This window comes from Salarias fasciatus, chromosome 8 (assembly GCF_902148845.1).
Source record: "Salarias fasciatus chromosome 8, fSalaFa1.1, whole genome shotgun sequence".
Classification (NCBI taxonomy): Eukaryota; Metazoa; Chordata; class Actinopteri; order Blenniiformes; family Blenniidae; genus Salarias; species Salarias fasciatus.
This window is the reverse complement of record NC_043752.1, coordinates 5,160,659-5,184,993: the sequence shown is the minus strand read 5'-3', so window position 1 is coordinate 5,184,993 and position 24,335 is coordinate 5,160,659. Positions and strand designations below refer to the sequence as shown.

General features: G+C 42.2%; 2 protein-coding genes across 4 annotated transcripts; both read left to right on the top strand.

Annotated features, from left to right (window-relative positions):
* The first annotated feature begins 1,354 nt into the window (after positions 1-1,354).
* Positions 1,355-9,868, top strand: LOC115393299 (alpha-N-acetylgalactosaminide alpha-2,6-sialyltransferase 1-like). 3 transcript variants are annotated; one of them, XM_030098212.1, is made up of 12 exons: positions 1,355-1,461; positions 3,024-3,144; positions 3,567-3,641; positions 4,451-4,748; positions 4,828-5,014; positions 6,513-6,675; positions 7,045-7,207; positions 7,426-7,564; positions 7,644-7,747; positions 7,964-8,047; positions 8,475-8,574; positions 8,876-9,868. In XM_030098212.1, the coding sequence occupies exons 4-12, from the start codon at positions 4,648-4,650 to the stop codon at positions 9,077-9,079; spliced, it is 1,245 nt and encodes a 414-aa protein (XP_029954072.1). In that variant the 5' UTR covers positions 1,355-1,461; positions 3,024-3,144; positions 3,567-3,641; positions 4,451-4,647; the 3' UTR covers positions 9,080-9,868. The 3 variants fall into 3 exon arrangements, with proteins under 3 accessions (XP_029954072.1, XP_029954069.1, XP_029954071.1); XM_030098211.1 differs by adding an exon at positions 1,951-1,981 and having other exon boundaries at positions 1,370-1,461; positions 3,567-4,748; XM_030098209.1 differs by having other exon boundaries at positions 3,567-4,748.
* Positions 9,869-10,243: 375 nt separating this feature from the next.
* Positions 10,244-21,751, top strand: LOC115393432 (ras-related protein Rab-37-like). The gene is made up of 9 exons (XM_030098417.1): positions 10,244-10,490; positions 16,501-16,611; positions 16,885-16,926; positions 17,084-17,150; positions 17,254-17,306; positions 17,408-17,473; positions 18,501-18,557; positions 18,643-18,719; positions 21,399-21,751. Exons 1-9 carry the CDS (start codon positions 10,335-10,337, stop codon positions 21,502-21,504), a joined length of 735 nt encoding a protein of 244 aa, XP_029954277.1. The 5' UTR covers positions 10,244-10,334; the 3' UTR covers positions 21,505-21,751.
* Positions 21,752-24,335: the final 2,584 nt, after the last annotated feature.

Sequence of the window (24,335 nt, the reverse complement as noted above, 5' to 3'; positions counted from 1 at the left end):
TGTGCTTCCAAAAATTGGGGCAAATACAAGGTGATGCAGTGTATGCAATCTTTTGCAGAATTTCAGTAATACATTTATCCAAATTAGATGTTATTCTTCTGTAGATGTTGTGTATGAGTTATTTTCAGCCTGTTCTATCAGCTAGAAATTATACAAAAAGTAATTAAATTATCTTTATTGCGTTTTTTATTTTCTGCTATTATATATATGCAGTTTCTCTTCAATCCGGCAGGGGGTGCTGAAGCTGCCTCAGCGCTTCACAGTTTTGGGAAATTAATAATTGTAATGCTGTAATTCAAAAGGATCTCCAGCAGGGGCGCTGCAACAATTCTGATGATCTGCTGTGATCAGGCAGATGTGAAAATGTTTCCACATAAAAAATCTCAACTGTAAAACTGAAAAAGATGTTATGACAGTGTACGATTCTGTGACTCCGCTGCAAACACAAGAGGCTGTTCAGGCATTATTTACAAGACTTGCTAAAAGAATGCATTTACTTTGAACCAAAAGTTTGAACAAAACCAGAAATGTTTTAAAAGGAGCGATACATATAATATAATAAATAAAATGATTTGCAGTAATCTTGACATCAATTAGTCTTATTCGAATAAAAAACAAAGGAAACATTTTGACAACATTTTCGGGTTGAGGTTTACAGATTCATGTTTGAATGCTAAAGTAAACAGCTCAAACATGAACAACTTTGTGTTTTTGGTGAACAAACAACAATGTTGTGTTCTGTTTCCAGCTGCAACCTTCGTCTGATTGTACCTTGCAAACTTGAAACCTAAACCTTTAAGTTGAAGCAGGAATGTAACCCGACAGGATTTATACACTGAAAAAAATGTTGCTTTTTAAAAATTTTCCCAGGCCTGTCTGTATTCCCCAGTCGTCTCTGCACCGCAGAATCCTTTGAGGACAAACCTTTTGCTCCCATTAGGCTGCTTTATATGTACAACAGTTAAATGCTGTATTAACACCCTTCTATTATATGCAACATGCATATCACAGCCATCACAGTAAACAAACCCTAACCCTATTAACCCTAACCCCTCCTACAAAGACATCCAGACAGTGAAAAGCTTGTGGGCAGAGATAGAAAACTCTGTAGGAAGGCCTGCAAACTAAATGTGTTCTTAATGATGTTATACTAACAATGCATGTGCTTCATTCCCTGTAAATAATCCGGAATAAAAGGCCAGACAAACAGCTTGGAGTGCTGGAAAAGTCGCCCTGAGCATGTGGATCAGTGTGCATGCATGGAACCTGTGGTCCGCTGCGCTCTGGACTGCGGTCACAGGACCTGGAAAGCAGGATCCAGGCTTCAGTGTGTCGCTGTCTCATGTTGGTGCAGTTTACACCCGCGGTCTCTCCCTCCGGTCAGTGTGGCCGCTTGTCTGGAGCAGGAGAGAGGAGTGAATTGGGTCAAATATCTTTGTGCACAGTGGATTGCCTGCTCCGGTACGTAATTGGCTCGGTATCCGTCTATTTTTGGCTCAGCTCCCAGCTAGTTATTGTAATTATAACTCAGGTGTGTGTGAGAGAGAGAGCCACACCTTGAGGTTCCTGTCCTCGGTAGATATCTATTTCTATCTTAAGCAGTTTAGTTGATCTGTTTAGTTTATTTGATCTGTTTGTTTAATTAAAATGTTATGTTTGTTTCACAGTGGCTTACTGCCTGCAGACACCACCATCACCCGGAACTATGCTGCTGTTATAGTTTTATTATTGATGACACGATTTTACCTTTTGATTCCGGCTCTGCCACATTCCGGATTGGTTAGAACATCTAACAAAGCAGAACAAATAAGTGCAACTATAGCGTTAAAGAAATACTAAATACCAAGAATAATTGTGCAAATGCCTGTAGAGCTGGAATCATTCTTCTGTTTTTTGTTAGAGACACTGAATGCCTCATGGTTTCTGGGTTTTCTCTGGACTGAACAACAGGTCCAGGGACCCCAGTTTGAGAACTGCTGCTGTGAGTATACTGTTACTGTGCAATATTTTTTTTGTTGTTGTACTGTATTAAGAAATATAATAATAATAATAATAATAATGAATAATTTCTGTCGTTGTTAGCCGTTTGTGAAGTTTTGTGTTCGTGGGTTCGCTCACATCCTGTGCATCTTCTGGGGCTGAATTATGAAATAAGTCACAGCAGCATGTCTGGTGTTCACATGGCTTCTGTCTTCAACCACTAACTTTGTGGACAAGCTGTCTTTTAAAACAAGAATGTGTGTGAAATGTGGAACGTACATTATAATATAACAAACTATAAAATTCTATATTATTAACAATTCCATTTCAATTTTGTGAGTGATTGCTTCTCCTTTAAAATGAACATAGCGCCAACTATTTACAAATGTTTGAGGAGACCTCTGATCTGAAAAGAAACTGATGTTTACTTTGGGACATGATTGCAGCACAGCTGAGCAGACCTTCAACAGCAGCATCCTTCACAATGCAACATGTGAACTGATGTACAGAACGGGGAGTTGTCAGTGACGGACAGTTGAGTTCTGAGTGTTTTGGTTACTGAACAAGAAGAAAAACATGTTGTATTTTATGACTGAGCTGTCAGCCATGCAGCAAGGACCACTGGCCAGGCACAGAGCCTTAAGTCACCTTATATCGTCAGAAAAACAAAGCCAGATTTTTGTTTTCCATGTGAATGCAATACGCTTCTGTAGAAAAGGATTTGCCTGGTGGTGTGGTAAAAATTTGCATTTGAGAAAAGGAACAGAACTTTATTTGCAAACATCCTGTTTTGAATTGCAAAGCATAAAAACTGCGTGAAACTTCAGTTTATTTTTTTCTTTTATTGTTTTCCTTTTCTGCACACATGGAATTGGTTATTGTCTAAGAAGAGTGTTGAGTGTAATAATGACTTTGCTTTGCTTTAATTTGATCTGACAGTTCAACATTTTGGACACTTTTAAGTTAGAGTGCAATTGAAAACAGACCCTACAATCACAAAAATTGCAAGTGATCTCTAAAATCTATATTTTCTTTCTGTCTAGGTGATGTCTTGATGTCTCAAACTTGGGCCTTGTGGACTCGGACTTGACTTGGACTCGATGAAGGTGGACTTGACAGTGAGAGAGCTGCAAGAGATGAAAAGACTGATTCAGTGTTACTTAGGTATGTATGTATATTTACATATGTTTGTATTTAGGCTGTAGGCTTGGCTGTATGCTTTCATGCAGATGTGTACTCTGTGTGTGTGTGTGTGTGTGTGTGTGTGTGTGTGTGTGTGTGTGTGTGTGTGTGTGTGTGTGTGTGTGTGTGTGTGTGTGTGTGTGTGGGTCACAGCTATTCGGACAGTGCCTTGTTCTTAGTAGCTCCTGGTGTAATATAACCAATAACTGTAATATATTCAATCAGACAGCCGTCTGGTAATATTTGGCTTTTCAGGCCAGACATCAGTCCTGAACGGACATGACAGCAATCAATATTACCGTATTTCATGCAAACGCTGCCTTATCCTGAACTGCTCTTTTTTCTGATATTCCTCCTCCCACGTTTCTTCTTTTGATGTTTTTTTTTTTTTTTCTATGTCACAGCCTGGAACTTTTTCACACTGTCGGTTGCTCTGCACATCCAGCTCTATACTTTTACTGAATTGTCTCGAGGTTATGGTGAGAGCTCCGCCATAAACAACATGTGTCTCAGAGATTCTCTGCAGTCTCTCAAACCTTCATCCTGTGTGTGGATCACTTCCTGTTTTACTGCAGCAGCGTTCAGCAGATTCACTGAAACTTCTCACCCGCCTGGCGGTGAACCGTCACAAGGTTCACACTCTAAACTCCTACTCACCTTCATGGGTCAGATCATCTCCAGAGATGGCTTTTCACCCAAAAGTGTCAAAGTTATTTTCTCATTGTCACAGCCCACCATGATAAAGGCTCTTCTCTCTTTTCTTGCTCTTATTTCGGACTCCTCCTGCATTGTGAAGCCACTTCATGCTCTTACTCAGCCTCATTCTGCCTCTTTTTGCTCCAGTTCAGTCGATCACTGAGACAACATGCTCTTCAGAAGCTGAAATCAGCTTTCCCCCACAACCTACCCCCCCACTCGCTCTGCCTGAATCTGACAAACCATACACCCAGTGCGTGGATGTAAAGAATGGGTGGTTGACATCGATCCTGCTCCATCCTCATGGGGATAAGCTCTGCCCTGTGGCATAAAAAGATCAGATGACACTGACGGTTTCAATTAGATTCTTTAAAAATTAATGTCAACAGATTAGCTGATGGACTCTCAAGATCAATAATATTAAAGTTCCTTTTTTGTTCATCTGGATGCATTATTGAGACGTACTATTCTCCTGTTTGAAAGAAATTCATTTCAAGTCAGTCAAATTTGAGTCTTTTGAGTTGGGTGGCCCCCATAAGACCTTTTAAACTAACCTGTGCTGTTCTTCACCTTGGTAATGGCTGTTGTGCAGCACTGAGGTGACGTTTGTGGTATGAGACAACCGCTTCTCGGATCTCGGACGGCCTCGGGCAACATCCACTATGTGAGAGACGGGTGTGCTGGCGCCGCCCTCCCGTCCTACGTGACAGGCTGGCTTTTCCACCTGCGGACGAGTTCGAGAAGAGCAAGAAGACACCTGTCTGCGTTCAACCCCCGCCGCTCTCAGACATGGTGGCTCGCAGACGGAAGCTGCTGGGCATAGTTATCATCACCTCAGCCTGCGTGGTGCTGTCCCTCCGTTTACATGGCTTGTTATCCAACGTCAGCGGGTAGGTTGATTATGTTTGGGAAAGTCTGAGAATAGCTGTTGAAAATAATAATGTATCGTGCTCATGGTTTCTGATTCAGCCAGGCAGCTTTGTCGAGCAGAGCCGCAGAGGGTGAAGGCTCGGTGGAAAATGATCTTAAAGGAAATCTGAAGCAGAGGGTCACAGCTGAGACCCCGATTCCCATCATCTTCAGAAAGTCCTTCAACAAACTGCCTCAGTGGGATTTTGAGGACACTTATAACCAGGACGCCCCACCGAGACCAACGGTGAGAGAAGCAACGATTAGACCAGATAAAAGTACTCCCTCTGGCTGTTTGGAGGCCGAAGTATGGAGGGATTGTGATCGTTGTCCTTGTTTAATTTTCGAAAAGTTGCTGAAGTCACTTCTTAAGTTTTAAAACGGAGCCATCGTTTAAGTTCAGTGCAGCTTAATATGATCTGAACTCACGTGGAGCAGTAAAATAGAAATTAACAAAGTGTAACTCTGCAGATTTTTTTTTTTTTTTTTTGCATGTGTAAGAAGAAAATAGCAGAATATCCTGATAATGTTCAGATTACTGTTTAGAAATTCCATTATTTACAACCTGGACAACTGTTCGTCTATAAGAGATAATATTACACACACACGCACACACGCTCAGTCTTGTATTTCTATCCTTGTGGGGACCGTCCATTGACTCCCATTCATGTCTAGCCCCTAACCCTGACCCTTACCCTAACCCTAACCCACACCACAACAAAGCCTAACCCTAAAGAAATGTTTTTGCACTTTTACTTTTTTCAGTAACAACAACATGGTCAAGAAAACACTGTTTCTCCTACTTAGGACCGGAAAAAGGTCCCCACAAGGCACGTCGTTCCACGTTTTGCTATCCTTGTGGGGACATTTGGCCCCAAGAAGGATAGAAATACAAGAACGCTCACGCACACGCACACACACACACACACACACACACACACACACACACACACACACACACACACACACACACACAACACACCAAAAGATGATTGCAGCCTTGCAAGGTGTTCAAATCCACCTCACTTGTCTGTTGTGGTTTTAGTTTATGAAACACTGCCACCACCAGGGCTACATGGGGAATTACAGTCATTTCAATATGCACACTTTATTTTGAAAGTTGCGAGCTTTGAGGTGAAGTTAGCCAATCTACAGACACAAACAGATTGTATAAACAAAATACTGACTGTAACATTCTCCATCATATCATTTCAATGATGCCACTTCTGGAAAACCGTCTTGCAGTTTTCCAGCTTGCTAAAGCATTCCAACTCAACAGGAAGTGAACATCGGTGAAAGCTTTGGGTCTTAGGGTTTGGATGAAAACTTTAGGTGACACCTCATTCATAGTTTAACTTACACTTTGTTATCTTAATGGGTCATTTGGCTCAGGAAGTGATTCACTGATGCTTTATTGTGTTTTATTGACTTAAATTTATAAGGAAAAAAGTCCTAAGTCCGATGCTGCAAAAATCTTTAAAGATTAATGTTGACTGCAGGTTATATCAAAAAACACTGATTTCCAAATGCTGTGTCAACTGGAAAACAGTATTTTTTTATTTATTGGTAGTGATTACTGTCAAAACTTACACAGATGTTCTCTCTGTTCACTCCTCAAATAAGTCTGTAAACGCAACCAACTTTTTATAAATCAACAATCACGTTGATCCTGTTCTGAATGAGCTGTTAGGGATTATGTTGATTCTGTTCATTAATTTTCTAATTGCATGTTGACTCATTGTCAGAAATGTGTCAAGTCTCTGAGAAACCTGAAGGACGAGCAGTTCAAGAAGGCTTTTCTCCCCAACCTACGTTTGTACCTGCACAAAGACAACATCAACGTGAGCGAGTGGAACCGGCTGTCACATTTTAACAATCCCTTTGGTTTTATGGAGTACGAGTATGACGGTAGGTGTTTGTTTTTCTGTGTGTTTGCATTATACATTTTGGTATGAAGGTGGCAGTTTTGACAATTGACTTTTATTCTGACAGTTCCATGTTGCTTCCCTCATGCAGCAGGTCCTACAGAGTTTAAAACCTAGTGAGCACACTGGTGCTTTTTTTTTTTTTTTTTTTTTTAACTGAAAAGGAGATTAATATACTGATAAGGGGAATTTTTATAGAGAAAAACCCAACTGTTCTAAATCAGGTGATGGAAAAATGAAAAACTTCTTGTAACCTACAGACGCAGAATGAGGTTTTGTTCTCTGAAAGGTTCACAGTGTTCGTACTGATCCATGTCAACATTAACCAGAATGCGTTTCCTTTGTCTTGCAGAGGTGATGCCTTCACTGAAGCTGATCCCAAAGCCGAAGGAGCCTCTTCTTCTTCCAAAACCAGGAGGTGACGGCTGCGTCCACTGTGCAGTGGTGGGAGGTGGAGGAATCCTCTACGGCTCCAAAGTGGGGAAAGAAATCGACGCTCATGATTACGTCTTCCGGTAAGAAACGAGTGAGGACGGTCCTAAGTTCTTTAGAGGGCACAGTAATGTCATCGCCGTAGGAGAGACAGAAATAACGGCGGTTAAAAGCCTCAATTGTTTTATCGTTCAAGCAAATATACAATTACAACTCCAATGCAAAACCCTTTGCTTTGAAAGCTTGATGATGTCTAATGATTCAGCCACATGTGAAACGTGCTTCGCTGTTTGTGCGGCAGCGTGAACGGCGCCCTCACCAAGGGTTTTGAGGAGGACGTCGGAAACAAGACGTCCGTCTACGTTCACACGGCGTACTCCCTCACGTCCTCCGTCTCTATGCTCAGAAGCTACGGCTACACCGCCGCCCCACACGACGAGGTACTGAGCCTCGAATGGTAACGACGCCATGATTGATCCCACACAGGATGAGTGACCTCTGCTGCCTTTGTTTTCCCAGGGCATCAAGTATGTGCTGATCCCCGAGCAGATCAATGATTTCCAATGGCTCCCGGCTCTTGTCAAAGGAGAAAGAGTTCCGTCTGGTCCATTCCAGGATGAGTGGTGAAGACAGTACATATATGTTTCATTGGGAATAAGTATAAAGATTATAAAGAACTCCAGTTATTATCATGTTCATAAAAATCAGGTCTAGGCTGATTGGTTGGACCTTTTTTTTTCCCCCCCCAATTTTTGAGAGCTGTTCGGTGGAGGTATGTACTCCCCGGGTGCTTTTCTAGTAATGATTGTTTTTCGATCTTTCTAATGTTGACCCTTCAGGCCGAGAACCTACTATTCGGGGCAGTACAACGAAAGTCGCTTCTACGTCCTTCATCAGGACTTCCTTCGATACGTGCGGAACAGGTCAGCATCCCGCCAGGTTACTTCAGAATATCTTTCTGGTACTGTTCCAGTACGTGAGTGAGGATGGTTTGAAGTCAAGAGCATCTTCTTCCCCATAACTGATGTAACTTTCACCTGAACTCTTGCTGCTGTTCACATCAACTCGACGTCAGCATAGCTTTCTTCATGCTAGGAAAAGCTTCTGTGCGTACAATAGAAGGATCTCTGGAGTAGATTTCATAAGTGACTTGTTACTGTTCATTTGCAGTAATTGGTGGAATAGCTGCTTTTCTTTTTAAAGGAATCTTTTTACATTTTTATCAGGAATTCTGAGCTTCTCTTCAAAATAAAATATCTAGAAACAGAACCTGAAATAAATAAATGATTACTTTTCCAACATGTGAAATGACTTTGAGGTGTGTACATTTATTTCGTTCCTCTCTTTCAGGTTCTTGAAGTCTGAGAGTCTGACCACCACTTTTTGGCACGTCGTCAGACCAACCAGCGGAGCGTTCACTCTCTTCCTGGCCTTACACACCTGTGACACAGTGAGTTCATGTTGTTCAACTTGTACAAATAGAAGCAAAAGATCAAAATCCAAAGTATCTCAATGAGTATCGCTGAAATAACACAGTTTTGATTGACCTGATAGACGTTCAGTGAGTTTTCTTGTCATTAAAATTAAATCATATTTTTGCATTGACTGGATGAAGTTAGAGAAAAAACTGAAGTGGTTTTATTTGGTTTGTAATATTATTAATAAAAATAAAACATTTTATGATTTTAAAGTAAAAATAATTCATATCCATTGATCTTCTTCATCTAATGATTTTCTGGTGTCGTCCTCAGGTGAGCGTGTACGGATTCATGACTGACAACCATGAAAAATACTCCAACTACTATGTCGAAAAGGACGAGAAAACCAAAGTGACCTTTTTCAAGAAGCACGACTACCTCTTGGAGAAAGAGACCTGGAAATGGCTCCACAACAGAAAGATCATCCGGCTGTACCAGAGAACTGAAGCAGACTCGAGGACTGAGAAGCAGACATAACGCCAATGTTTTATGGATTTTTAATTTCATTTTATATTTTTACTTGGTTGTCCCAAGTGGTGTTCCAAGAACACTGTGGGCCACATTAACAGTTGCAACAGTTTTTCAGTCTGATGAGGAACAACAACATCCAGTGGCTCCCTTATCCTGAATATGGATCATTTGATCACCCAGATCAGGAGCCAAAAACCAAACATTTATTTAGCCTGTAGAGAACGTTTCTGTTCCACCATTTTATTTAAGACGAAATTTATTCCACTTGAAGTGAGTTAGTCTTAGAAACTTCATTAGATTCAAACTATCTGTAGCAGAACAAAAACCCACAGTAATCAGATGTGGATTTGATAACTGATCACAATTTTGATTTGTTGACCCTCACTGAATCCTGGTTACACTGGAAGAATATCCTTGGCCTAAATGAAGTGAGCCTCAGTACTCATATTATTGATCATATTCCACTCACTCTGAACCTCAGAAGCCAGTTCTATTTGTGATAATGTATTTTCCTACAGTTTGTATCTGAATTATAGTAGGCAACTTTAAAATTCATGTAGATGTGGACAATCAGTGTTTACCTCAACACTGCATTCAGTTCATCACATGATACAGTTGGCTTTTGCCAGAAGGTGCATAAACCTAGTCATTATTTCAATCACACCCTTCATCTGATTCTCACTTTTTATAGCTGCTGATTAATTAACAGTTTTCCTCCACAACCATCTGCTGTCAGACAACTTCCTGATGTTTGAAATACATGAACGGCTTTATGACTGGAGTGAGACGACTGTTGTTGCCATAGAAATAAAATTTTCTTCAATTTTTTTAGCTTCCATCCTCTTTTTCCTCGCTCCATACTCTTTATCCTCCCTCCACCTTCTCTCCATCCTCCCTCCATCCTCCCACTATACTAGGTCATCTCTCCATCCTCTGACTATCCTCCCTATATGCTCTCTCCATCCACTCCCCCCCCCCCCCTCTCTCTCTCTCTCTCTCTCTCTCTCTCTCTCTCTCTCTCTCCTGCGTTGTGTGGTTTAAGTGAGCGATAACGACCCGCAGTGTTAAGTGATGCAGGCTGTGATTCACTCCAGAGGAGGAGCTAAAAAAGAGGAAAGCAGAAGAAGAGAGAGAGAGAGCAGGAGGAGAGAGGACAGCCGGAGGAAAGAGGAAAGCAGGAGAAGCGCGCACGGCATCGGGAGTGTTTTCATCCTCCCCATCCACCGGGATCCTCGGGTTTCCTCTCAGAAGAAGCGGACTCATGGAGCGGATGGAGTCCATGGAGCCGATCACGGCGTACTACACCACGGCTTACCCGGAGATCCAACCCGACAGCGGCTACGGGTCCAGGGAGACCACCGAGAGCCAGGCGAAGACCCCGCCGCCTCCGACGTACGACGAGGAACTGGTGCACAAGGTACCGGATTCTCATCCAACATCTGGGTTAGAACGGTTGGGTTCATTCCCTCAAGCCTTTCCCTGTTTGGGGAAACTTCCTCTTCCTCCTCACTTGTCCGTCGGGACCCCCGGTGCTGGATGGGTTTGATTTGCGCTGTCCGTGGTGCTGATCTCCACAGCGCGCTCGGTGCGTAATGTGCGTTCAATCCGCTTCAAACGCGTAATTCCTCCTGTGATGAAGTGTCATCTGTTAAAGGAGCTGCCCATCACTCAGAGGATTAGTGCCTCTTGATGCCTGGGTGGAGGAAAACACGTCAGCTGAGGACATTTAGACACCAAATACCCTCCAAATCCTCTGGATCGTCTTTAATTTAGAATCAGAATCAGGATTTCGCGTTTTTGGGTGGACAAATTAAGAAAACACAAAGTCCAGTGTTTCTCCCTCAATCATGACAGCGCGGGCATATCCAGAAATGTAGTTTTAAAGGGGGCACAGGGGGGCTAATTCTTAAAATTATAGGCCAAGGCACAATAGATTAGACATTTAAATCTTTGTATTACCACTGTTGTTGATATTACTGACTGTTTCTTGACATTCCTAACTGTATTTATTCCCTTTATGCCAAACGTCTTCATTTTTGAGTGTTGGCATTAATATCAGCTTGGACATGTTTCTCCAGTGACTTTTTTTCTCCATAACAACTGCTATTTTTATTATAATCCTCAGCAGCTCCATGGTACCGAACCACCAATCAATACAATGCAACATAAGTTTATTTTTTTCTTTTAAAACATACAGAAATATCCTGAAAGTGAGATAAAAAAATAAATGTCTCATCCTAAAAAGGCAAAAAAGATGCATTTTCACATGTAACTGAACCTAAAAGCACAATCATTGAGACTTTACTGTGAGGTTTAGAGTGATAAATACAAAACACTTTCACTATAGTCATGAAATTATTCACCTTTTTAACCAATATATTGTTGTCTAATTCAAAGAATTCACTATTGAAGCATAGTTAATGACTGTAAATCCATCATTCAGCCATTTCTCTGGCTGTAAATTGAAAAACAGTCAAAACTGAAAAAAAAGAAAACTATAAAATGAGTATATGTGACAATTCATGAGAAAAAACATGGTTGTATTTATACTCGAGAGATTCCCCTGTTTCTACACATATACACATGTCACAGACATGGATGTACTCATCCACTTTCACACATATGTGAACGTATGAACATATGTAGGCTCCTAGGTGTCTACGCTTATGTAAAGGGAATCATGGGAATTCTTTTCACTCATGCTCTGTTTCAGCTGATTAAGTCAACCTGATAATAAGTGTATTTTCAATTTAAAGGAATATCAAACAAAGAAAGTGAGAGTTTGAATAAAGCCCCATTTACAAGAAAACATTTCTAATGAAAAAAATGCATCATTTTTGCATTTTCATTATTACTATTATTTCATCATCATGTCAACATTTTCATGTTGACACGGAAACTATTTGAAAAAGGAAAAAGCAAGCCAGTTGCATTAGAAAGATTATGAGCTCTGGGATTTGAAATGACTACAAATCCTCCAGTGAGCCATTTCTTTTTTTTATAGTGTTGACCTTCGACCTCCTGTGCGTGAGACAAAGAAGAGAAGAGCAAGTCGCTCTGGGCTGCCGTGAAATGTCACCTCTTGTTACGAGGCAGCGATACAGAAACAGCTTCCAGTGCAGGTCTGAGAGCTGCAGAGCTCCAACTTCCTCTCAATCAAAAAAAAAAAAAAAAAGATTTTTTTTTCCTCCGACAATTTAAATTAAAACCAATTTCTTTTGCGTTTTGATTAAAAAAACTAAACCAAAAACAACAGCAAATAGTTCTGCACAGAAATAGAAAGTCTTCAAAAAGGTGTATAATATTTGCATCTAGCGAGAACTAATCTGTTTATTTTCTTGTCCATTGAAGGCATTCTAGGTAATTAGGAAGAAGATCTGCACCTCGTCTTTGGAGCCTTGTAATATTCTACAAAAATAAGACATCTCAGAAGAATTCATGTGCTTTTTCTTGTTCTCACTTCCACAGTCACTCTCATCTCTTGGCCTTATGTTGCGCTGAAAACAGTGAGGGAGTCTCTGAGGTCTGTGCTAATGACGAGTAATGAACTGAGCTGCTCTCAACACTAATGCTACGATACCACCATTCTCCTAATGCAACCACTGTGTGTGTGTGTGCGTGTGTGTGTGTGTGTGTGTGTGTGTGCCTGTAGTGCTTCAAAAACATGTAAATGCTGTAAGCAGTGACTGATTTGTGTAATGGAAATGAACGTAGTCAACAAACACTCATCTGTTAGCAACATTAGCCTCTATCCACAGCAGCTGTAGATTAGTTTCACATTAATGTTAACGTCCCTTTTATAAGAACTCTCTGCATGTTATTGTATCTAATGTTTTATTGCTGCTTATCATTACTTCATAAATCCTTTTCTGTCAACATCCACACTATAGAGCATCTTCCTCCCACTAGCTGGTGTGATTTCTAGCCTTCAGATTAGACACCAACTCCTCCTGAAGATAGAAGTGTTCCGACGTGTTTCTATCCAAACACAGACGGTGTGCAAACACGGGCAGAGGAGGGAGTGTTGGAGGAACCAAAGCAACACAAACTGTTCTTTTCTCCCACCGATCAGGAACAGTGATTACAAGTGAGCAGCATGAAGCCGTCAGAGCGCCCACACTGTGTCACTACTCATTACTCCCGTGGGGGTTTGGTGCTGTCTCATGCTTTCAGCCTTCCCTCTCCGGGACGGACACGTTCCTCTGCTCCCATACTCCTTTTCGTTCCTGGAAGAGTCATGAGTCTTGTTTTGATAAAATGACTCAAACTGTTAAAACTGGCTGAGGAGCAAAATTACTAAAAAAGATAAAACGCAGAAAGAGGGGGGGGGGGGGGGGGGGAGAAAAAAGGCTAAACTACAACAACCAAATCCACTTTAAATATCAAAAAAAAAAAAGCTATTAAAACCAGCAAAAATTGAATAAAAACAGCAATCAGTCGAAACTGTAATCATGAAATTTAACAAACCCGACAGTTTGTGTATGTAGTTTATTCTATGTGCTGGTTCATCTTTATTTTAAATTTAAGCATGTTGTCCAGATTAACTATATCTGCTGAACTGTCATAAATACATCTATTTCCTAAAAGTTATAGACACCTGGACTAATATATGCAGCAAAATGTAAACCAAAGTGCAAACAGCAAATGGATTCACTCTCTCACCCTGATATCACAGAGAAAAAGTGTTTCAGTAGCTTCAGGAATCACTCATTTTAATGCTATTTTCCTTTTTGAAAAGAGGATAATATCAATGGTAATTCTTCCGTGGTATTTCTTTGAAGCCTGCATATTCGTGCTGAGGCTTTACATGTATTTAAATGTTAGAAATCCCCACAGGGAGCGATTAAAGTGACTGCTGGGCTCAGGAGGAGACGTCAGCTGTGCTGGATTATCGTCGCTTCTGAAACTGTCGGGTTGAGTTAGATCCCAGTGATACGGCAGACTTTATCTCCATGACGATTAATGTGACGTTACGCCAATTTCACAGCATTTCCTCAACACACACACACGCACACACACACACACACACACACCACAGACTCAGAGACATGCATTTAACAGTGTGCTTCTGTACACTCTTCACTTCATCAGTGTCTGATTCCCCGGCGCCCTCGGCCCCTTCGGCTGTTTATCATTTCCAGAAGCGGTTTTTTGACTGCCCAATCCCAGCCAACCTCTGTTGCCCGGGAAACGGCGTCAGCAACCTGGTCATTTCCGTGCCCCCCCCCCCCCACACACACCTATGACGTGAAGACGTTTGTCAGTTACAGAATTTTCATTTTATTTCAGGTAATTTTACCTTGAAAAAGTAAAACCTGTGTGACTCAGTCTGTTCATGTCATTGAGAGGAGGTGGGTTTTCAAATCCCTTTACCTTGCTGGGATATACTTTGGAAATGAATCCATCTTAAAGCAAGTAGGACGAGACATTTTGACTGAAAACAAGCCTCAAAAACTTTTGTAAGATTGGAACTTCTCGTAATGTACCATCACCACCGTGGAGCTTTTCAAGGCCACGATAGAAAACCGAATTAACAGCAATGCCTGAGTGAAGCCGATATGAGAATTCAGAGCAGTATCTTTATTTCACTCCCCACCGCTCTGCTGAAATCCCTCTGAACGCTGACACCGAAGAGAGGCTGCAGAACCTGGAACCGCTGAGAAAAGCTGCTCCAGCATATCAGCTCTAATCCCTCTTTTCTTTCGGTCCCGCCAGACTTTCATCCTCAGTGCTTCATGAAGCATTATGTCAAAACTGAGCTGAAGCACTGCTGCTTTCAGTTGGAGGTTTATTTCCCCCACTTTCACCTCTGAGCGTTGAACCCAGTCTCGTTATTTGAAATGACATTGTAGTAGTTTTATCATTGCGTTTAGCGGCATTGTCCTGTTGCGTCAATCAGCTTCTGTCAGGCTCCAGCTGGTGGACTTGGCAGGTCAATGACAAATAACGATTCTCTATTTGTCCCTGTTCTGGACTAATTCTCATGTCAATATATTGACATTTACACTGTAGTTTCTACTTTTAGCCTAAAGCAGATGAAGGTTAAAATGATGTGTTCTTTTCACAAAATATCTTTTCTGTTACGTTACGTATCAATATGCCATTCATGATATTTCAGTCATGATTTAATTGATTTCAAGCAATAGCTCTTTTTTTGCTGAAGTTAACTAGCTAATAGCTTCAGGATAAATCCTTTAAGCCCGTTCAGATAACAAGAACCTGGCTGAAAGGTTTTGGTACCAGATTGTGAAGAATACTGAGAGGAGTTGATGCTAAGAGGTAATTGTACAACGTTTAATGTGACTGTCTGAAAACATTTGTTTTATATCTCATTGTGTATGTTTTTTTATGCATTTTGAAAAAGGAGGTTTGAATCAGCTTTTCCTCTTGCTCTTCCTTCAAAAAGATTTGGCGTCGTGACAGATCGTCTTCCATATTGTCGACATCTTTTTCTTTTTAAAGCCATATTGCGGTTCATATGTGTGATATCTTCCTCCACAAACACATCGATCTCGGTGGTATCACCTTTCATTTTGTGCTCTGCGGTGAGCGGATTCAAACAGTTTCAAGTCGACAGCTCTCGTGTAAATAGGGTCGATTTGAATACAACCCTCTTTTGAATACTTCTGATCCCACATGATGTTACCCATGATATCATTCTCAAATGCAAAACACACGCAAATTGAAAATGTTATTTAGCGAGCCTGAAACAGGATTTCAGGCTCTTGTTACATGACAAAGTTTGACAAAAGTGCTTACACCCACTGGAAACATGACTCCTTAAAATGGCTCACAAGGTTTTTTGTTTTGTTTTTCGGAACAGCTGACCTGAAGACCAGGATCAGACAGTCTTTGACAAAAATAATCTATATAATCTAGCAGAATTGTCAAACCCTCCAACTCCTCAGGCAGAGAGCGTTGGGACTTTTTCGCACTTCCTGTTGCTTCACAGTGTGGGTGCACAGTGTGTCGAGTGTGTCGAGGTGGCGGCTCACCTCGGCATCATTACAGCGAGGTGACGTCCCCTAAAGTGGAAGTGCTGATTGATGTCTCCGGTGACTGCGTTGAATGCCTTTGACTGGTTTCATTGTCTTGAAGGTTATCTCCCCCGGGCTGTGAGTCACGCTGCGAAAGCAGTACACTGCCAAGCTCTTATAAAAGTTAATATTATTTGTGCTGCTTGGGAGCAGAAACGCTCACTGTGACGCAGACAATGACTCACTGAAAATTATCAAAAGCCGACGTAGTTCCTTTAAACACAAGCAGGTTTTCAAGGCAAGTCCTGACAGAAATGTATTTCTATTACTTATAGCTGATTGGTCTAACCAGCTTCATAGAGGTAGAAGCAGTGCCTGTTTAAGACTCCAGAGTCAAACTGATGCTGCGGTTATGAGTCCTGACGTCTGTCTGTGTGTGTTCTCCTGCAGACGATCCTGGTGGGGGACAGCGGTGTGGGGAAGACCTCTCTGCTGGTGCAGTTCGATCAGGGCAAGTTCATCCCTGGTTCCTTCTCTGCCACAGTGGGCATTGGATTCACGGTGTGTTTGTGTGTGTAGGTGTGTGTTGTGTGTATGTGTTGCTTCCCAAAAATCTGTTCACCTAAATTGTATGGAGAATTTCTCACTGACATTAAAAGTAAGTGGATGGATGGATGGATGGATGGATGGACTGATAGTGGTAAATACAACCAACCGTCTCCATGGATAGTTACCCTTCTGTGTTTGATACTTCAGCTTTTGCATAGATGCTTTGAATGCTGTCCTTTCATCTGCGCCTCCAGTAACTCCTCTGTTTGTTTCCGCTCCTCTCAGAATAAAGTGGTGACTGTCGACAACGTAAAAGTCAAACTCCAGGTCAGTAAGCATTTCAGCTCCAGCGAAAACTTGACGTGCTTCCACAATGGCGTCCCTATTTTTAGCACGCCGGCTGGTTACCTCATGGGCACTGGCACTGCAACTGAAAATAACAAGTTAGCCAAGAGGAACAGTGCCAATTTCTTTTCTGTTTCAGATTTGGGACACTGCTGGGCAGGAGAGATTCAGAAGTGTGACTCATGCATATTACAGAGACGCACACGGTGAGGCGACATGCAAACATACTTTAGAAAACGATAAGAACTGTCCAGGAACAGCTTTATGCACAGATTAAATGTAATTTTTTTTTTGTTGTTTCTCCCAAAGCGTTGCTCCTTTTGTATGATATCACCAGCAAGTCATCCTTTGACAACATCCGGGTGAGTCTGAGACGTGGCTACAAGAGAAGGAAACACTCAAGTGCCACTGAATGGATGTGCCTTATGAGGAACTGCTTGTGTGTCTGTCTCTCTCACTCCAGGCGTGGTTAACGGAGATCCACGAGTATGCACAGAGCGACGTAGTCATCATGTTGCTGGGCAACAAGGTGAGATGAGATGTCTTGAAGAACTCAGCGTGCGGAGGAAAAAGAGCCAAGAGGCCACATGAAGAGGCTTGTTTGAGGGCCAATGAGGACGAGGCGTGCTGTCGACTGGAGAAACAAGAGTATTATTTACTCTCAATAATAAATAAAAGATGAAACTGTGGAGGAGAACTTATGGAGAATATGGATGCTAATTTAATCCTTTTTGATCATGTTTATATTGTGTTGTAATCGTGTGCAGATCTCCATCAATAACAGCGAATGCACTGCAGGCAGTCAATGAAGTGCATATTCACAAGAATATCTATGTTTGTCGGTATGAGCAGTATGTTGGGAACTGAATAGAACTTTCTCAGGTGCACCGAGAAAGGTTCATCAAATGTCCACCAATCTATTTTTGAAGTACTAGCCTTATGTTTCTTCTATGTATTATTCAGCTGTCTAAACTTGAAGCACCTTCACTAAGAAAATGATTTAGCTTGACCTGGGGAAGCCTGAACTCAGCTGAACTTTATCAAGTAGGAGAGTTTATTAGTCCAATGTTGAAGGGAAGGTCATTTCAGGCGAGGCGCCGGCGCCTTCTGAGTCACATTGACAAATAAATGAACCCAACAGGAGGAACTTAAATTGGCCTTTCTATTGACAGCTTGCACACTGAGGATTTATGATGCGTCGGATCTCTTATCAGAAATCTCGACACATAAAAGTAAAGCAAATATTTGGCCAAAAAAACAAAAGAAACTTTTGTTTCGGCGTGTGTGCTGCACCTTTCTTCACATGGTCCTTTGCCAACATGTTTCTACTGTGCTGCTCATAATGTCATATGTCTGAGAAATAAAATACATCAAAATAATCTAAAAGACAGAAACATGTTAAATGTATGTGAATACAAATTACTAGTATCAATTTATCTCATATCCAATTGCATCTAGTTTTATTTTAAATGGAAAAGTATTTGGATCATAAATGAGGTTCAAAAAACCCCAAAATATCTCTCCGAGTGTTAAAAAAAAGTGTTTGTGTTTTTCAGGCCGACATGAGCAGTGAGCGAGCGATCCGGAGAGACGAGGGGGAGAGGCTGGCCAGAGTAAGAGCTTTGATCAGTGCTGAAGGAGCGTGACTGATGGTTTCACCCCCTGCTCACTGTCATTCACTTCTCCGTGTGTCTTCAGGAGTATTCAGTTCCCTTCATGGAGACGAGCGCCAAGACGGGAGTCAACGTGGAGCTGGCGTTCACTGCAGTGGCCAAGTAAGAGTGATAGATCTGTGTGGAGTAGCTTATCAGCCTGGAAAAACACACAGTGCTCGAATGTGAACATCATTAAAATACATGTACTTATTTGCAATGTCCAAAGTTACAATTTGTAGAGAGGAATCGCTTTCTCACCATCAGCTTTGAGACGCTCTTAGAAATCTTACAGTTCAAATTGTGCAGTGTCTCTAAGCTACTCAATGTGCTGGTTTGTACTCTGTGTGTACAACTTCTCTTCAATGTGATGATAAAAAGAGCCAACTCCTGCCTTATCTTTTGGTCAAATCCAGCATTTTTTCTACTTTCACTTAAAGGAAACCCATACAAGTTTTCCTTCAACCTGAAGCTGTAAAGGCCTCAGTTTACTTTTCTGTGAAGAATTTTTTCAGGAACATTTTTCTTGGTTTACGACACTAAAAGTCATTAACTATTTTTTTGGAGAACTGATAAGCATGTCAGAACATTTCCAAAAAATAGCTTCATATTTTACCTCAAAAATAAAATGGTTTCTAGGTACCACCACATCTGTGCACTGGGTGGAAGGGTTGAATTTCTACGACTCAGATTTTAATGGAGTAATTGGTCTAAAGTACTTTAACGCGGGTCAGATGTCCTGCTGTTATTCATGTCAGAATATGTCGCAGCTTCTTGAGTTTCTCCATAAATGCATTAAGGCCTTGTTTCCATGAAAAAACAGAAATGAGACATTTTCCCTCGGAATGTCAAGCAATCAGGCTTAAGTGAGGTTGAATGACTCACTGCTCATCTTGTGGTACAATGTGGTATTGCATGAATGATTTAGCTGTGGCTCGTCTTAACTTTGGTGGATTTCACGGAAATGTTTAGAAAATTATTTTGGTGAAAATCCTTAGAAACTACTGACTTGCTAAACAGTTCTGTATTTTTACTTGTGTTAGTCACTTTTCTTTTTTGAGAAAACTGATGTGATGTGATGCGAACTGCAGCCCGAGTGGTTGTGGAGGCAAAAACTCGGGTCTGGGAGGAGTTCGGGGAGGCCATGGAGGAGGACTATCAGTCGGCCTCGAAGAAATTCTGGCAAACCGTCCGGCGCCTCAGGAGGGGAAAGCAGGTCTCCGCCAACACTGTTTACAGTGGAGGTGGGGAGCTGCTGACCTCAACTGGGGATATTGTTGGACGGTGGAAGGAATACTTCGAGGACCTCCTCAATCCCGTTGCCACGTCTTCCGTAGAGGAAGCAGAGGCTGAGGTCCACGGTCGGGGACAGTACCTCTGGATGGGCAGACCGGGGTGGTGGTCCCCCTGTTTAAAAAGGGGGACCGGCGGGTGTGCTCCAACTATAGGGGAATCACACTCCTCAGCCTCCCCGGGAAAGTCTATTCCAGGGTACTGGAGAGGAGGATCCGACCAATAGTCGAACCTCGAATTCAGGAGGAACAATGCGGTTTTCGTCCTGGTCGTGGAACAGTGGACCAGCTCCAGACCCTCCATAGGGTGCTCGAGGGTTCGTGGGAGTTTCCCCAACCAGTCCACATGTGTTTTGTGGATTTGGAGAAGGCATTCGACTGCGTCCCTCGTGGTGTCTTGTGGGGGGTGCTTCGGGAATACGGAGTCCGGGGCCCCTTGATAAGGGCCGTCCGGTCTCTGTATGACCGGAGTAGGAGTCTGGTCCGCATTGCCGGCAGTAAGTCGGACCTGTTCCCGGTGCATGTTGGACTCCGGCAGGGCTGCCCTTTGTCACCAGTTCTGTTCATAATCTTTATAGACAGAATTTCTAGGTGCAGCCAGGGGCCGGAGGGGGTCCGGTTCGGGAACCACAGGATTTCATCTCTGCTTTTTGCAGATGACGTTGTCCTGTTGGCTTCATCGAACCCGGACCTACAGCATGCACTGGGGCGGTTCGCAGCTGAGTGTGAAGCAACAGGGATGAGGATCAGCACCTCCAAATCCGAGGCCATGGTCCTCGACCGGAGGAAGGTGGCTTGCCCCCTCCAGGTCGGTGGAGAGACTCTGGCTCAAGTGGAGGAGTTTAAGTATCTTGGGGTCTTGTTCACGAGTGAGAGACAGATGGAGCGTGAGATTGACAGACAGATCGGTGCAGCAGCTACAGTATGCGGTTGTTGTATCGGTCCATTGTGGTGAAGAAGGAGCTGAGCCAAAAAGCGAAATTCTCGATTTACCGGTCAATCTACGTTCCCACCCTCATCTATGGTCATGAGCTTTGGGTCACAACCGAAAGGACAAGATCCAGGATACAAGTGGCCGAAATGAGTTTCCTCTGTAGGGTGGCTGGGCGCTCCCTTAGAGATAGGGTGAGGAGCTCGGTCACCAGGGAGGAGCTCGGAGTAGAGCCGCTACTCCTTCACATCGAGAGGGACCAGCTGAGGTGGCTTGGGCATCTGTTCAGGATGCCTCCTGGACGCCTCCCTGGGGAGGTTTTCCGGGCATGTCCCACTGGGAGGAGGCCCCGGGGAAGACCCAGGACACGCTGGAGAGACTATGTCTCGCGGCTGGCCTGGGAACGCCTTGGGATCCTCCCAGAGAAGCTGGAGGAAGTGTCTGGGGACAGGGAAGTCTGGGCATCCCTGCTGAGACTGCTGCCCCTGCGACCCGGCCCCGGATAAGCGGTAGAAAATGGATGGATGGATGGATGGATGGATGGAGAACTGATGTTGTCTGTCTGGTCCTGTTCTTTAGGGAACTGAAGCACCGGGCCGTCCAGCACCCGAATGAACCCAAGTTCCAGATTCATGAGTACATTGAAGCACAGAAGGAGAAATCTGGATGCTGCAGCTATTTCTAAATGGAATATCCGGAGCCATCCTCCCACTGCTCTGGGTGGACAGACTTGTCAGAGACACACCGAGAGAGAGCTGCTAAGTGGGAGGAAGCCCTGTAACTCACTGCTGCTCCCAAAAATATCACGCTGCCATTCATTCTGGACTCAAAGTACATCCATCAATGGAACCGGAGGAGGTTTTCCCAAGTCAGTGACTCACAAAACCCACATTTCCTTTACAGATCATCATGGGCTGCTAAGAATATGTCATATAAAGAGCAACAAAAGAAAAACTGTATCCAAATATAGCCTTAGAAGTTTAGTTTTTTTTTTGTGGTAAGAGTGATATCACTCCCATCTATTTTGTGGAAAATATGGAGATAGTGTCAGGGTGCGGTTCACCGAGCTTAGTATAAATTCAAAGTTTCAAAAGATGATCATCGCTTATGAGAATGGGGCTAAAAATAGCTTCCAATGACTCAAAGGAAAATAGTTTCCACTTAATTCAAGCCTGAAAGAGTTTTTTTCTCAAACGTGAACAAGTCAATCCCCACCCACCTCTGCTTCTGATGGGCGTACACATTAGATTTCCCTAAACACAATTGATCACTCTTTCTAGCACTAGCTAACATGTGCCCAAATGTGGAGATCTGATTAAGTTATCTATCTTATGAAATTTAATAAGTTCACCTACCAGCCCATACAGTTTTGTAACGTCAGGCTGTATTGCTAATTGATTCATAGATGATCTCTTAAAGAGCACAACTTTACAAAAGAGTCTTTTGGGCTTCTTCTTTATAAAATATGATGCAAATTCAAAATAATCTGATAGGGGTAGAAAGGACCAGCATATTGGTATGGTGATAAAGATAAAAAAAAAAGCTTGACTGAGCATATTAGCATGTCTGGTTCAACTGTATTGTTGAGTATTTGTTTAGCTTTGCACTGTAAGCCGGTGTAACAACCGATGACACTCCATACTGAACTCACTGATATCAATACTTCATCCCTTAGAAAAGAGTTGATCAGGACATTTCCCCACAAGTTATCATGTATTTATCGATACATTTTTTTTTCTCATGTAATTGGTCATTTGTTGACTTATCTCAAATTGACAGTAGTTTTTGTAATAGTAATCTTTATTAAGCCAATAAAGCATTTTTTTAAATGCGCTAAAGATGTTTGAAACCCGTGGCTTTGCCAAAGTGAACGCCCATTTCTGCAACTCTGTGTACCAATGCAACAGATCCAAACAAAGGCCACACACTGTGTCGTGGACGCTATTGGAAGCCATGTGCACGGACAAAAGCCTGGCTAATGGGCAATTTTTTTTACCTCGTCACTTTCCACGGGCTACTCTTGGGAAGTGATGGGTAGGAAAATCTCAAGAAAAGCTCAGGGACACAGCTGGAAAAAGAATTAAAAAAAGACTTGTATCTACTTCTCGACATGCATCCAACAATTGTGTCCATGGACGAGGATTTGCTGCATCAGACCAAACACAGCAGGAGCTCCTTTGCACTGATTTGTGTTTGGATTTGTAATTTTGGAAGCATTCATGTACATACCGTCTCAGTGATTGCAGTGAAAATATTTTTGAAAGAGTTTTTTTTGAAGATGTTGATTTGCATATTCTCTGCTTCAAAACGCCTGGTTGTAAACTTGCATGTATGCAGGATTGCATGTATCTTTGTGCAGTGCCTCCAAAACGGAATGAACTCTGTTTTATTTGCAAAAACTTAAACGTGAAGGAACAAACTACTGCATTTCTAATCAAATTTTAACTCAATGCTCAGGAATGCTCAGGGTTAAATTTTGCTTTGCGAGTACAGGATGTGGTGTATCTTGAAGCCACATCAACACATTAAAGCTGCATTAATTCATGTTTGGAAAAATGTTTGTGGACATTTTCCTCCCCATTTATGGAGACGTAGTTGGAGCGTTATGAAAAAGTTGCATTTTCAGTGGTTTCAAGCACTGTTGTCGTATGAATGGACCTCCAAAAAGGCAGTGGGAAAGACACCAAAACAGAATAAACAATGCTAACGATACTAAACTCATGGAAGCTACATGGTTGTCTCGTGCAGGTTTTCAAAAAATGCAGCTTTAATGAAATGATGTCAGAATATATTCATGTTACAGTATAAAATTTGTACTTGACAAGACAAGAGTATGCAACACTCCTCCGCACATGTCTGATATTAGTGAGCTGACTGTGTATTTTCAGGTTGTGGTCAGCAGACTTGATGTACTCTGAGCTGCGTGTTGTGTCAGCCATGTTGTTCAGTGTGCGAATATGCTGCATTAAATTCAATTATTTTTAATGGAACTGCAGTCAGTAACTATACTGTTGATGCAAGAGTGTGTATTTGTGTATGTGATGTAGAAAAAGGTCATCCTTTCTTTCTCGGTTTCACTCTGGGGTGTCAAACATAAGGCCTTTAAGCCAAAACTGGTCTACAAGAGGCTCCAATCTGGCCCACCAAATCACCATGTGAATGGTTAAAGTTTCAATAAAAGCATAGATTTTTCAATACATTTCTTAATAATAGCCGACTCGATACAAAACAGCACTTAGACCCAATTTGAGCTGTGCAGGCTAGTAAACTGGCATGAGCCTCAAAAGCCATGCTGTCAGGGTGAGTCTGCAAAAACATGAATCATGCATCGTTTTACATTTACAGATGATTTTTTGTAACTTTATTTTGCAGCATAAGGTATCATTAAAACTGGATTTATGTTGAGCGTGTTGTAATCTTTGGTAGTGATTGTTTGGTTGCCCTATAGACATTTTCATCTCATTCCCTATTTTGCACTTTGTAAATCTGTAGGGGGTTTTATTCACAAGAGGTAAT

What these genes read in the sequence shown, in the direction of transcription:
- LOC115393299 (XM_030098212.1), top strand. Translation starts at nt 4,648, where the DNA reads ATGGTGGCTCGCAGACGGAAGCTGCTGGGCATAGTTATCATCACCTCA. An exon ending in ACGCCCCACCGAGACCAACG is followed by an intron (nt 5,015 to 6,512) that starts GTGAGAGAAGCA and finishes ACTCATTGTCAG; the next exon opens with AAATGTGTCAAGTCTCTGAG. An exon ending in CCTTACACACCTGTGACACA is followed by an intron (nt 8,575 to 8,875) that starts GTGAGTTCATGT and finishes TGTCGTCCTCAG; the next exon opens with GTGAGCGTGTACGGATTCAT.
- LOC115393432 (XM_030098417.1), top strand. Translation starts at nt 10,335, where the DNA reads ATGGAGCGGATGGAGTCCATGGAGCCGATCACGGCGTACTACACCACG. An exon ending in CATCCTTTGACAACATCCGG is followed by an intron (nt 17,307 to 17,407) that starts GTGAGTCTGAGA and finishes CTCTCACTCCAG; the next exon opens with GCGTGGTTAACGGAGATCCA. An exon ending in GCGTTCACTGCAGTGGCCAA is followed by an intron (nt 18,720 to 21,398) that starts GTAAGAGTGATA and finishes CCTGTTCTTTAG; the next exon opens with GGAACTGAAGCACCGGGCCG.